The sequence below is a fragment of the Anabrus simplex genome, chromosome 1 (assembly GCF_040414725.1).
Source record: "Anabrus simplex isolate iqAnaSimp1 chromosome 1, ASM4041472v1, whole genome shotgun sequence".
Classification (NCBI taxonomy): domain Eukaryota; kingdom Metazoa; phylum Arthropoda; class Insecta; order Orthoptera; family Tettigoniidae; genus Anabrus; species Anabrus simplex.
Genome location: NC_090265.1, coordinates 1,798,259,960 through 1,798,275,044, shown reverse-complemented (window position 1 = coordinate 1,798,275,044; position 15,085 = coordinate 1,798,259,960). Strand labels below are relative to the sequence as shown.

The 15,085-nt window shown below is 41.5% G+C and overlaps 1 protein-coding gene across 2 annotated transcripts in view; it reads right to left on the bottom strand.

Annotated features, from left to right (window-relative positions):
• Window positions 1-1,192: 1,192 nt before the first annotated feature.
• The window catches only part of LOC136858780 (peroxidase), a 316,626-nt gene continuing 302,733 nt past the window's right edge, over window positions 1,193-15,085 (bottom strand). For both annotated transcript variants that reach the window (XM_067138573.2, XM_068225696.1), the window contains exons 13-16: window positions 13,430-13,599; window positions 8,612-8,720; window positions 5,695-5,870; window positions 1,193-1,807 (exon numbers count right to left, since the gene is read on the bottom strand). In XM_067138573.2, coding sequence (XP_066994674.2) covers window positions 5,729-5,870; window positions 8,612-8,720; window positions 13,430-13,599 — 421 coding nt within the window. In that variant the 3' untranslated portion in view covers window positions 1,193-1,807; window positions 5,695-5,728. The remainder of the gene's footprint in view (window positions 1,808-5,694; window positions 5,871-8,611; window positions 8,721-13,429; window positions 13,600-15,085) is intronic.

Here is a 15,085-nt window from a genome sequence, read left to right as displayed (position 1 = left end):
CAATTGCATGTTCAGAATAACGACATTCGCTGCATCGCCTGTTTCTTAGTTGTCAGTTAGGGGGCGGAGTTACGTATTGAGTCAGGAATGCAGACACCGAGATCAGTCCTTAGCCTACTATTTTCAAAGAACTTAGAAATGCATCGAACGTTTTCCTTGATCTTTCCTGCTTTTAAAAGCTCCACGCCATCTCTCCATTGATAGCTTGGAACATACCACTTAGTCGAGCAGCTCGTCTCCTTTCTCAGACCAAACTTTGTAACATCTTCCTATAAACGCTACTATTTTGTCAGCAATCATCCACAACAAATCAAGCTGCTCAAGTAGTGCTGGTGGGGTTCCTACCACCTCCTCTCCTCTACACACCCTGCACGATCTCGTTAATGTGATTACCCAAATGTCTTGAGCTGACTCTCCAAGAAATGAAACGGCGTATGGCTTTTAGTGCCGGGACATGTTCCGCTTGCCAGGTGCACGTCCTTCGGTTTGACGCCCGTAGGCGATCTGCGCGTCGTGTGAGGATGGAGTAGTGATGAAGACAAGACATACACCCAGCCCTCATGCCAGAGAAATTATTAACCAATGAAGGTTAAAATTCCCGACCCTGCCGGGAATCGAACCCAGGACCCCTGTGGCCAAAGGCCAGCACGCTAACCATTTAGCCATGGAGCGGATTGTCTCTCCAAGATTTACCGACAACAAGTTACTTGTAGTTTTTATATTCATGTTTTCATGCACAAATTAATAGACATCTTGGGGATTTTTCGTGTGAAACGCAAATAAGAAGCAATAATACTAGAATTAGCTGAATATCCGTGGTGGAGTTTCTCTTCTGAACACTTTAGAATCATACTAGCAGCCCTGAGGATGGTTTTCCGTGGTTTTCCACTTTCACACCATTGTACCTTAATTATGACCACTATCTTTCCTACCTCATCGTCGCTGAAATAACTATCTGCGTTTGTGCGATGTTTAATAATGAAGAAATCTTCTCCGAAAATCCTGTGATGTAATACACAGCGTTAACATTTGATGAGGCAATATTCTAGGTAGACAGGTAATAATTGACACACAAGATTGGCATGACATGAGGTTTTATTGATACCAAAATAAGATACATATAATGGCCAACAGATGGCACTTCATACGATACACAATCGAGGTTTACCAAAGACAATGTTCTTTATAACACACACTCATCATGTCGGCCGTCATGCACAATGTCGTGAACAGCATAAGGCGAGAAGCTGCCGTCGGATGTTACATTTTAACATCACTAATGAGGTCGGACGATCGCCAAAGACTTGCGACTTCTTCTGTACTTTATTTTGGTGTCAATAAAATCCCATCTCATCACGTGTGTCAATTATTACCTCTCTACCTAATATACTCCGTAAAGTATTCGCTCGTCAAACGTTAGCAAACTTTTGGTTCACCCTGTATTTAAGTTTATTTTGAGTTTTAAATCTTTCTCATGCATACATCTTTTTCTCTGGCCTTTGTTGTGTTTTCACAGTATTTCAGTAGATGTGGCTACAAGTACACTGTAGATGCAGTGATGATCTTTTATACTGAACGTTTGTTTATTATATTACAGATGATTACAATACAGAGAAACGGCTCAGGGTTCCACAATCACCAAAGTTGAAGAGCTTGTAGCGCCATCTGCTGACTCTTCCTCTTCTTCTTCCTCCTCCTCTGGGAACTTCACCAGGGATACGGGCGAAACGGACGCCTTTGGCGGCTTTGTGGACTCACTCACCTCATTCTCGGTTAAGTCCCCGATCAGCGGGTTCACGAAGATTACCTGAAACAGGGTCAAGAAACTCGACTGTAGTTATCAGAAACTTTCACATCACCTATCGTGACGTGCAACGCCAAATAATCTTTATTTACTCTTTTCTGGGTTTAAGTTATTGGTTCGACCTGTAGTAGTTTATATGATCAAAGGGTGTAATTCACTATTTATTTATTTATTTATTTATTTATTTATTTATTTATTTATTTATTTATTTATTTATTTATTTATTTATTTATTTATTTATTTATTTGCATCAGCTAAGACGTTAAGAGTTTTGAATGTTTTACGCACCGGTATAAGCAAAGCTGGTAGCTGCTACCACATTTCAGTCTTAGGGATGTCCTTGCTCACGAATTCTCTGAGGTAAACAACATTCTACTTGTTTTATCTTAACTGTTCAGAGTTCACTCCACCTGATTAGCAAGAGGAATCATAAAATAAAACGTAGTTGATTTTTAATAAACTACCGACCCCTAGCGAGTTCGTCTGCAATGCAGACTTTTAAAATAGTAAAGCAGACACAAGAAGCAAGAAGATTCTCCTTGGCACATGTGCATTTAAAGGATAAGCATGTATATGAAGAGGGACGTGCCCAGTGTTCCCGCCTGGCAGAGGCACGTCTCACTGATCGAATTGAATGTACTTATTCTGAAATCTGAAATATTGTTTATACATTATAGTTAGTGATTGGAAAGAAACACTAGTGAATAAGAAATAAATAATATGATGAAAATTATATCTAACTCTCGACATATTAACTGATAAGTAAGACGCCATTCACAATGGAGGAATGTCAGCAGCCAATCAAAACACTGCCATGGCTGTCCCGCAGTTTTTATTTTAATATCTCGACGGAATCAAACAACGTGGTAGCGGAATTCATACTACTTCAAACATCTCTTGCTTTGCTCGTGGGAGCTGTCTACCTGAAAAGGCGAACTAAACAACGGTGCAGAAAATAGGTTCATCCCTTGAATCAAAGAAGGTCATTTCACGGCGATTTAGGTAATCTACAGTAAGAAATGACCGTGTACATGCGGATGAAACCTCAACTGTTTGACACTATCTTACGATTTGTGTCCCTTTTTCTAATAAAAGGAAGTGTTAGGTCTCCTTTATGCGTTCAGCTATCAGACTCCGATGAGATGTTTGGATGATATATTTTTCGTAAAGTAGTAGTCTGTCATAATGTTAAGAAATGTACAGGGGCACTATTTTATCTATGACTGGGATTGTCTTCTGCCATTTACCGTCAGATTTCATTGCTACAGCATATTTATTTCCACGTATTCTCCTTCGGTACAGCGTCTTTTTAATTATTTTTCCTTTTAACATACACACACAAAGACTATTTTGAAAGAGAATTACAAGTGTTTCGTCGTAACAAGTCGTTATATCGCGCACAAAATACAATGTTTACGTCTGCTCTGATTAGCTCGTTCTTAAACCTAACCTAAAATTAACCGCAAGAGCTTGGAGTTTGGAGTCCCTTAATTTTACGGACTTGCAGTTAAGTTTACGACGGCGCATTGTGAATGGGGCTTATTTTAAGTACCGCTCTCAGTAAACAACTAAATTACATCTTTCAACATTCATCCTGTTCGCCTCCGTAGCGTAACGGCTAGTGTTACTCGTCCTCGGAGGCCTGGGTTCCATTCTAGCTACAGCCAGACATTTAAGAATGGCAGGAATCCTGGTACATGCAGCTCAACTGAAAAAAGCCGCACTGACTCTCACATGATCCTTGTATATTCAGCATGGCCTGCGCCTGTTAACTTCGTGATATCTCATGAGTAGTTTTGGAACTTATAAGATACAGGACATTTCCTTTACATACATAACAAAAAACATTCCTTACATTCTGATTTGGAACTCTTGTTAGAGGTTGAAAGCTTTGTGGCACGCCTGATACAGGAGATGACGATTACAGGGACGATATCACGAATGAACATTCTGTTGCGAGTTTTCTTTATGATTTATATCACCACTGAGCTGTGTCACACGGGCCGCCTAAAGGTAATCTTGGATTCGGCACGTAGATTTCTCTTGGTTTCCTATTTTCGCACCAAGCACTGTGCCTTAATCAAGGCAACGGCAGCTCCCTGCCTATCTCATACTCGCCTGGTGCGATGTTAAAGCACTAGGTAGCATGTGCCAATGATTACCAAATAATTTATCACGTGGCGGTCAACGCCTGCTGCATCACCAGTGGCCGACAGAAGTTGGTATTGTGACGTAAGAACGAACAGTGTAGTGGTATTACTGTAGCATGCACGGGCGCAGTCCAACAGGCTAAACTACAACAGTGCCAGCTAGCCCGTCAGCGCCGCCAGAAAAAACAAACAGGAGAGAGCACGAAGTGTTTCCTATACTGAAGGGGCAATATCTAGGAAACTGCCTCTAATTTAGAGAAAACTAATAACTGAAATTGGAAACAATATTTCCAACTTATATAACTGTACTTTAATAATAATATACATGCGTTAGACACCGTACTTAGGCCTACCGTGTTTTGGATTTTTCTCAAAATAACGAACAACATTCTGTACCATTTCCTCGTTATCACGCACTGGCTTCTCTCTTGATGATTGATCGGACATGAAGTGTTCATCACCATACACTTAAAGACGTGTTCTAAAGATGCGACGCAAATGGCCTGTCCCTTGCAGCAGTCATGTCAACACAAACTGAAGCCTAGGCTAACTGTATGCAGGAAAAGAGAAATGGAATAAATGGGGCGAGTTCTGAAGTCTTGTACTTCAAGTATCGACCACGCCTTTGAATTCCGCAACTGTTTAGACGGGTTTGCACGATTCAACTCATTACACCTTTGACATTGCTTCGTGCTCTGCGGTGTTTGAATGGTTGTCTATATTGGCTTCCCTGCCGGCGCTGATGGGCCATCCGTTATGTACATGTACAGTGCCAGAGATGGTAGACTGTAGTGGTGAATCCGTCAACTGCCACGACCTTCATATTTATGTAAAAACCATATCCTTATTTATAGAGTGTAGCAAAGTGGCGAGGTGCTTCAGTGTGTGGAAGATAAGTACATGCCAGTGAACAAGTGCTGATGCAACAATTAAAATGAGGAAAACTGTCAGTGAATCAATGCTGATGATTTCACTAGCGATAGCAAAGAACAGCGTTCCTTTAATGGCGAGAAATTGCCAAGGATATCATCATCATGACGGTGGCGCTCAGTTCGCGGAGACTGTCGGCCGGGGAGGGCGGCCGTCCACAGCTGACCTGGGGCAAGCTTTCACACAGCGTATGCAACCCGCAGACTAGACTTTAATGAAGGGTTGCCTACCGTTCTTACCTCACGGCGAAGGATTTGCCTTGTTCTCCATTTAAGGTAATATATAGAATAACATTTGAATTTTCTTAGCGGGTTTCTGAATGTGCGAGTCTTTGGTAATATGGGGTGGCATGTCCCTACTATCTGTTACCCTCCATGTACTCTTTTGAGCAGTTGGTTTATCTCCATCCACCTAATATTATTGCCGAGGCCGGTTCTCTGAAAATTTCTTAAGATCAGTTGTACCCCTCCCTTGTTATTGTTATACCGTACATTTATTTGTCTTCACTTTACTATTCTTGTTAACTGAAATATTTAAGTAAAAGGAATACTGAAAATGCATTTTAGAAACTGAAATAATTTTTGTTCTATGGATCTCCACCTCGTCCAGACCAGCCTAACCTCCTGTTGGTTAAACATTATTATTATTATTATTATTATTATTATTATTATTATTATTATTATTATTATTATTATTATTATTATTGTTGTTGTTGTTGTTGTTGTTGTTGTTGTTGTTGTTATGAAACGTCCAGGCAAATAGTTTGATGCCGATGTAAGTGGTAGCAGTAGGTAAGTGTAGGGTGCGTACCCAGACAGGTGCAGTGCGTGCTGAGTGCTGAGTGCTAGGGACGCAGCTTGCCACAGAAGTGCGGACACTTGATCCGTACCGGCTTGTGGTGTTGATGTGCAGGCGATGGCCTGTCCCGCCACTTGCTCAGGTCCAGTCGCGGTAGCACCCTACTCGTGCAAGACACCCGTGGGTTCCTGAAAAAATAAAACAAAGTACAATTTACTTACGAAATAAGAACCAGTTACTCTGACCAACAGAAAATCCGTTCAGAAGCAGAAATTGCAATACTTAATACATAATTAGCTGCTTCACCCCGGAAATTCAGGAAAGAGAAACTATTGTCGCTCCTCTCCAACAGCACGTCACAGGACATGTAAACAAAGCTATCGCATCTTTGCGCAACAGGTAGTACTTTTTCTTGTGCTGCTGCAGATTTTCTCACACCACGGTGGGCTCATACAAGTTCACCACACTGAAGATGTTCGTATATTTAGAAGTAAATTTAAGTGTTCGCATGGTGTAACTTAAAAGCTTTCTTCAATCTTTTTGTGAAGTCGGATGATGATTCCTTTCTGAAATACGAGGGTTCTAAATAAAGAAGCGGCAATATTTAATAAACTAACAAGTACATTCCTCCACCCGCAAAGTCTCTTACCTGTCGCCAAATGTCGGCAAGCCGCTGGCGAGGACAGCGACTCGCAGGGTGTGCAAGAGCTTGCCATACAGCCTCGCAAAGCTGGATGCATATGTCGCTGCCAGAAATGGGCTTGTCTCTCACGCACAGCTCGCTTAAGAATACAATTCATCAGTGATGACTGAGACCAACCTCTACGGATAATTTGCCAACAGTCCATGGATGGTCTACGGAAACGAGACCAGCCTGACCTTGAGGAATGGACAGCCGACCTAAAAAGTCATCTCATTACAGGTCGTGAAGGCCCCTGGAGAGGCGGAAGGTAAAGGGTTCCACTACCCGTAACCTCGGCACTTGATGGGCAGAGTGGTTAGCTCCAGACCCGGCCGCCTTTGCCCTGCTACTGTAGGATGAGTGAACCTCAGGACCATGTGTACTTCTGGAAGTGGAAATCTCGTTTCTTAATTTTTCGACTACCTAACGGGGATCGAATCGAGGCCCTTCCGGGCGAACCTAACACGCCTTAACCACCCCGGCCAAGCAGCCCCTTTCAATAAGTATTCTTCTTATTACTATTACTCTTCTTGTCTCACCACTTTTCCCACACCTGTGTGGCGGCGGGTGCGAACTTGTCAGACAGGCGGAATTGGCCCTGTTTTACGATAGGGCCCCTTCCCGACGCCAGAGGGTTGTGATCACTATTGCGTGCTCTGTAGTGTCCTGTCTCAATATCAAGGGGAGAGTAGAAAGCAGTCGTTCGTCGGGGCAGAAGAATTAATCAGATGCGATTAAAATCTCCGACCCGGCCGGAAATCTAACGCGAACCGAAGGCCTCAACGCTGGCGTCTCAGCTAAGGAGTTGGATTCCTTCCAAATAAATAAATAAGTAAATAATAAATAAATAAATAAATAAATAAATAAATAAATAAATAAATAAATAAATAAATAAATAAATATACTAGGTGTATGGGTAAGTCTTTTCCCCGCGAGCGAACAGTACGCAGCGTATGAATTTGACACATACGTCAGTTCGTTCGTCTGACATCAACCTACCAACACACTGTGTTGTATCGTTCAGTGATCATGTCGATGTTTGTGCCTGAAAAAAGTACTTTTGCGTCACGCATTTCTTTTTTTTTTTTTTTTTTTTGCTTATTCAAGTGGAAAGTCATCGTTTGCTGGTGAACACGGTGCGTGGATTAGAACATGTGAGACATGGTTTCGACAAATCGCTTCGGCAAGAAGACCATGCTTTGGGACCAGAGCGGTATTGTGTATTGTGAACTCTTGAAGCCCGGCGAAGCCGTTAATGCAAAACGCTATGTCCAACAAATATTTCATTTAAATCACACACTGATCGAAATACGACCGGAATGGGGCAGAAGACATGGCAAAGTGATTTTGTCACACGTCAATGCGCCGTCTCACTGTCACCTGTTCTCATCAATGGGGCGCGCGCTCGCACAGCACCACTTCACCAATTTCGAGGAAGTTGGAAAGTGGCTCGCCGAATGGTTTGCTGCAATAGAGAAGCAGTTTTTCTGGCATGGTATTCATAACCTACCTGAAAGAAGGGGAAAATGTGCAGAAGCTGATGGCTAATATTTTGAATAAACAAAACATGAATTTGTCTTGAAAATTACGTGTCTTATTTTCCATAAAAACCAACAGAAACGTGTGCATGCACATGGTAAAATAAGAGTTTTGTCTGGACTTTTTAAAAAGAGTGGTATGTCTGTATCGGCCGTGTCCGCAGTAACAAGGAATCTGTCTGCATGGGCACCACGAAAAAGTGGTTCAAGAGAATTTAATAAATATGGGAATGTAAAGTTGGGGAATAAAGCACTACAGTCTAGGCTATACATAACTGTATGCACGCTGAATGAAATCGTAGCTTAGGGAAAGGCGCCTAAAACCTTCTAAATACCTCTGTTATTATGCAATTTAATAAAATCTTATTCACGACTTGTACACAACTTCATATAGCATTCCGTATCGAAGCACGGGTAAAACAACTAGTAAACAAAGAAATAAATATGTAACTTTATCTGGTTCTTTCCCATACAGTCACCAGTCCGGCTCTGCGGAGGTTCGGACCTGCCCCTACCTTAGCCATACAGTGGCACAAGACAAGGAGTTGTCAGACAGTTTGCGTGTTCGTGTAGAACTCAATAAGAATGTACAATGTACTCGACACGAGGTTTTTGAGAGACAGTTCCAAACACTCGGACGAATACATAGAACTTCAACAGATAATATTGCTAAGTTTAGAAAGGCATATGTTATCCTTAAAACCAGTACCTTTCAGGATCAGGAAGAGCCATTGCGTACACCTGCATAGACTCCAGTTCGTCTCCCGCGTCGCATAATATCCTGGACAATCGAATTTGTCGAATCTGCTGCAACTGGGCTGCAAGAACAAAGCAGAGGTTAGTATTTAGACTCCACTTGTCAATCGGTATACACCGTCATTATTGAGAGGAGAGAATGTTATGCTCTAGTACTTGGAATGTCCCGGAGACATCGTGTTCATGTTGCATTATGTGCAGCTGTCTTAGAGCCTTGTCCCAAAAATGTAAGATGCTTCAAGAATAGACTGCAGCATTCTGTAAATTACTTTGTGATGGTGTCAACGCTCATTCCACTGTTAAGGCATGTGAATTAAGGCGTGTGTGTATGAACGATGCTAAGATAAATCGACTGTACGTCATAGGAGCTCAGTGTTAAGCACTGTGTGTGAATTTGCATTTGATGACGCTGGATTTAGAACGTTAAAGTAGTATTGCTTGGAATATTTTATTCGCACGGAATTGTTTCTTGTTGTTGTTGTTGTTGTTGTTGGGTAATTATGTTTTTGCTTCATTATTATACTACTGTAAGTGATCATTGCCACCGGGATATTTCCCATTTGCGATGTATTTGTTAATAATAATAATAATAATAATAATAATAATAATAATAATAATAATAATAATACACTCCCTACACTCACCACTCCGCCTGCCGGCAAGTGTTTACGGCCGGACACCATCGTTGCCAGGTTTGAATCTCGTTGGAGGGAAACAAATCACCATCAGAATGTTGGCCGGCAGGGTAGCTGAGGTGGTGGTATACAATTTGTACTCACTAGATTGTGTGCCAAAAGCCTGGCCTCTCCGCAGTGACCCCGTATCTCTGAAGTATTGAATTACAAAATTTGTTCAGAGATCACAAATAATACGTGTTTTGTTATATATTATGGGAAAATCCTCCTCTGCGAACCATGTGACCTTACCGCGTTGGGGAGGGTTGCGTGTCCCAATGATGCAGATAGCCGAGCCGCAGGTGCAACCATATCGGATGGGTATCTGTTGAGAGAACAGACTAAGGAATGGTTATAAAGGGGGTAGCAGCCTTTCGGTAGTTGCAAGGGCGGCAGTCTGGATGATTGACTGATACGGCCTTGTAATAATACTCAACATAGCTTAGCTGTGTTGATACTGCTACATGGCTGAAAGCAACGGGAAACTACAGCCGTAACTAACCCCCGAGGACATGCAGCTCTCTCTGTATGAATGATGTACTGATGATGGCTTCCTCCCGGGTAAAATATTCCGGAGGTAAACTAGTCCCCCATTCGGATCTCCGGGTGGGGACTACACGAGAGGGCGCGATCATCAGGAAGATGGATACTGACATTCTGCGAATTGGAGCGTGGAATGTTAGAAGTTTGAATCGTTGTGGTAGGTTAGAGAATCTGAAAAGGGAGATGGATAGGCTAAAGTTAGATGTAGTTGGTATAAGTGAAGTACGTTGGCAGGGAGAACAGGATTTTTGGTCAGGCGACTACCGAATTATCAACACAAAATCAAACAGAGGAAATGCAGGAGTTGGTTTAATAATGAATAAGAAAATAGGGCAGCGGGTAAGCTACTACGACCAGCATAGTGAAAGAATTATTGTCGTCAAGATAGACACCAAACCAATGCCCACCACAATACTGCAGGTCTATATGCCTACTAGTTCAGCGCATGATGAAGAAATCGAAAGAATATATGAGGAGATAGAAGATTTAATACAATATGTAAAAGGTGACGAGAATCTAATTGTGATGGAAGACTGGAATGCAGTGGTAGGCCAAGGAGGAGAAGGTAGTACAGTAGGAGAATTTCGATTCGGACAAAGGAACGAAAGAGGAAGTCGTCTGGTTGAATTCTGCACTGATCATAATTTAGTCCTTGCCAATACTTGGTTCAAACATCACAAACGACGGCTGTATACGTGGACGAGACCTGGAGACACTGGAAGGTATCAAATAGACTTCATTATGATTAGGCAGAGATTCAGAAACCAGGTGTTGGATTGCAAAACTTTCCCAGGAGCAGACGTGGACTCTGACCACAACTTGTTGGTCATGAAATGCCATCTGAAGTTGAAGAAATTGAAGAAAGGAAAGAATGCAAAAAGATGGGATCTAGACAAGTTGAAAGAAAAGAATGTGAGGGATTGTTTCAAGGAACATGTTGCACAAGGACTAAATGAAACGGCTGAAGGAAACACTATAGAGGAAGAGTGGAGAGTCATGAAAAATGAAGTCAGTAGGGCTGCTGAAGAAATGTTAGGAAGGAAGAAAAGATCAACTAAGAATCAGTGGATAACTCAGGAGATACTAGACCTGATTGATGAACGACGAAAATACAAGAATGCTAGAAATGAAGAGGACAGAAAAGAATACAGGCGATTAAAGAATGAAGTGGATAGAAAGTGCAAGGTAGCTAAGGAGGAATGGCTGAAGGAGAAATGCAAGGATGTCGAACGCTGTATGGTCCTGGGAAAGGTAGATGCTGCATACAGGATAATCAAGGAAACCTTTGGAGAAAGGAAATCTAGGTGTATGAATATTAAGAATCAGATGGAAAACCACTTCTAGGGAAAGAAGACAAGGCAGAAAGATGGCAGGAGCATATCCAACAGTTGTATCAAGGTAAAGATGTAGATAATTTGGTTCTGGAACATGAAGAGGCTGTTGATGCTGATGAAATGGGAGACCCAATTTTGAGGTCAGAGTTTGACAGAGCTGTGAGTGACCTAAATAGGAACAAGGCACCTGGAATTGATGACATTCCCTCTGAATTACTGACTGCCTTAGGAGAAACCAGCATGGCAAGGTTATTTCATTTAGTGTGCAAGATGTATGAGACAGGAGAAGTCCCATCCGATTTTCGGAAGAATGTTGTTATACCTATTCCCAAGAAAGCCGGTGCTGACAGGTGTGAAAACTACCGCACCATTAGTTTAGTATCTCATGCCTGCAAAATTTTAACACGTATTATTTACAGAAGAATGGAAAAACAAGTTGAAGCTGAGTTGGGAGAAGATCAATTTGGCTTCAGAAGAAATGTAGGAACACGTGAAGCTATCCTGACTTTACGTCTGATCTTAGAGAATCGAATCAAGAAGGACAAGCCCACGTACATGGCATTCGTAGATCTAGAAAAGGCATTCGATAATGTTGATTGGACCAAGCTATTTATGATTCTGAAGATGATAGGGATCAGATACCGAGAACGAAGAATTATCTACAATCTGTATAAAAATCAGTCTGCAGTGATAAGAATCGAGGGCTTTGAAAAAGAAGCAGCAATCCAGAAAGGAGTGAGACAAGGCTGCAGTTTGTCCCCTCTCCTTTTCAATGTTTACATAGAACAGGCAGTAAAGGAAATCAAAGAGAAATTTGGAAAGGGAATCACAGTCCAAGGAGAAGAAATCAAAACCTTGAGATTTGCCGATGATATTGTTATTTTATCTGAGACTGCAGAAGATCTCGAGAAGTTGCTGAATGGTATGGATGAAGTCTTGGGTAAGGAGTACCAGATGAAAATAAATAAGTCGAAAACAAAAGTAATGTAGTGCAGTCGAACGAAGGGAGGTGATGCAGGAAATATTAGATTAGGAAATGAAGTCTTAAAGGAAGTAGATGAATATTGTTACTTGGGTAGTAAAATAACTAACGATGGCAGAAGTAAGGAGGACATAAAATGCAGACTAGCACAAGCAAGGAAGGCCTTTCTTAAAAAAAGAAATTTGCTCACTTCAAACATTGATATCGGAATTAGAAAGATGTTTTTGAAGGCTTTTGTGTGGAGTGTGGTATTGTATGGAAGTGAAACATGGACGATAACTGGCTCAGAAAGAAAGAGAATAGAAGCTTTTGAAATGTGGTGTTACAGAAGAATGCTGAAGGTGAGATGGATAGATCGAATCACGAATGAAGAGATACTGAATCGAATTGGTGAGAGGAGATCGATTTGGCTAAATTTGACGAGCAGAAGAGATAGAATGATAGGACACATCTTAAGACACCCAGGACTTGTTCAGTTGGTTTTTGAAGGAAGTGTAGGTGGTAAGAACGGTAGGGGTAGACCAAGGTATGAATATGACAAGCAGATTAGAGCAGATGTAGGATGCAATAGTTACGTAGAAATGAAAAGGTTAGCACAGGATAGGGTGGCATGGAGGGCTGCATCAAACCAGTCTATGGACTGATGACTCAAACAACAACAACAACACAACATATGGGAAAATTCATGGAGGCCTATAAGAAATTTCTTCCACAGAAAATGAAAGTCACTTTTTTACAAATAATAATTTTACTTTACTTAATTACTTAATTTGGCAAATTGTAAATAATTATTATACATATTCATCTAGAGCTTGAATCAGCTGATCTATAGGACTATAAAAGTAGTGAGTCTACCATTCTTCTCAGCTACAGAATATTTTTATATATAGGAAGAAACTATGGCCATTTACTGAAGGGAACTTTGCTAATGTAATGGCTGCAGAGGAAAAATATCCACGTTTGTAAAATTAAAAAAGAAAGAACATTCAGAAAAAGTGTCAGTGTAATGGTGCTGTATCATCCTTGAGTTAAATCTTACGAGAACCAAGCATGCCCAGAGTAGGTGGAATAAAGCGATATTTCAACATGCAACATGATGATTTATTAAACAAAAATGAAAGTTGCGCATTGTATTCTCCACATCTGACCTGTGAGTGTTTTGTTCGTGCTGTACTTTGTGTATCCTACAAACTTAACTATTATCAATATAATTCAACTCCCGTATTGTTTGCACTTACCAGGTGTGAAGGCGCTGGGCCAGCCTTTGTTCTCGTACCAGAAGCGGTCCCCTCTCCTCAGGTCCCTGAAGGTCCGAGCTATGATACAGCTGAAGGTGGGACCCACCATGCTGCCGCGACTCGGGCGTTCAGACACACCAGCCGACCACAGGTCGACGTCATCGGGATGGCTGAGGACAAAGTTAGTTAAACCATAGCTATACAAGAATGCAACAGACACCTTTTACGTCGATAACGGAAAAACTGTACTCTCTGCCCATAAGCATTGCTACCAATCCGCATTCACCGCTAGATGGTTTTATTTCCCTCGCTCACTTCAAGTTATCAAAAAAGAAATTCCTGTGGTATCACCTACAGCCTTTAGACCTCCACAGACGTCTATACTAAACCTACACTAGTCTCTTGATTATACAATCCGATTACTTTACCTCCTGTAAATTCGCACCGTGCATCCTAACCTTCCGCTAATACACAGTGTAATCATCTTGTGTCCTAACCATCCGATAATTTACACCTTGCTCAACTGATATTCTAATATTCCGTTAATTTACACCTTCCTAATCTCGTAATCTAGCCTTCGGTTAATTCACACTTTCCTCATCTCGTATTCTAACCTTACGTTAATTTACACTTTATTCATCTCGTATTCTAACCTTCCCTTAATTTACACTTTCCTCATCTCGTATTCTAACCTTAGGTTAAGTTACACTTTGTTTATCTCGTATTCTAACTTTTCGTTAATTTACACTTTGCTCATCTCGTATCCTCACCTTACGTTAATTTACACTTTATTCACCTCGTATTCTAACCTTCGGTTAATTTACACATTGCTCATCTCGTATTTTAACCCTTGGGTAATTTACACTTTCCGCATCTCGTATTCTAACCTTTAGTTAATTTACACTTGCTGCATCTCGTATTCTAACCTTTGGTTAATTTACACTCTTCTCATCTTGTATTCTAACCTTCAGTTAATTTACACATTGCTCATCTCGTATTCTAACGAATATTGAATTTTCACGACCGTTGTAATCGAAACAGACTTTCAACGTATTAGGTCGTGTTACGTACATGTAGTATTCATTGACATGCCCCACAACGGGCGACTTAAACGCACTCTACAGTGTGCTAGCAGCAGTGCCAGATTAGTAGCTCAGATCCTTTCAAACAGAACAAAGATGGCCTAGGCCACCATAGCTCAATTGGTAGAGCAACCGACGCGAAATCGGGAGGTTGTGGGTTCGGATCCCACTGGTGTCCGGCTGGCCATTTTTGTTCTGTACTTAACATCTCTTCAACACGTACTACATGTACGTAACACGACCTAATACATCGAAAGTCTGTTTCGATTACAACGGTCGTGAAAATTCAATATTCATTGACATGCCCCACAACGGGCGACTTAAAAGCACTCTACAGTGTGCTAGCAGCAGTGCCAGACCTGTAGCTCAGATCCTTTCAAACAGAACAAAGATGGCCTAGGCCACCATAGCTCAATTGGTTGAGCAGCCGACGCGAAATCGGGAGGTTGTGGGTTCGGATCCCACTGGTGTCCGGCTGGCCATTTTTGTTCTGTACTTAACATCTCTTCAACACGTACTACATGTACGTAACACGACCTAATACGTTGAAAGTCTGTTTCGTATTCTAACCTTT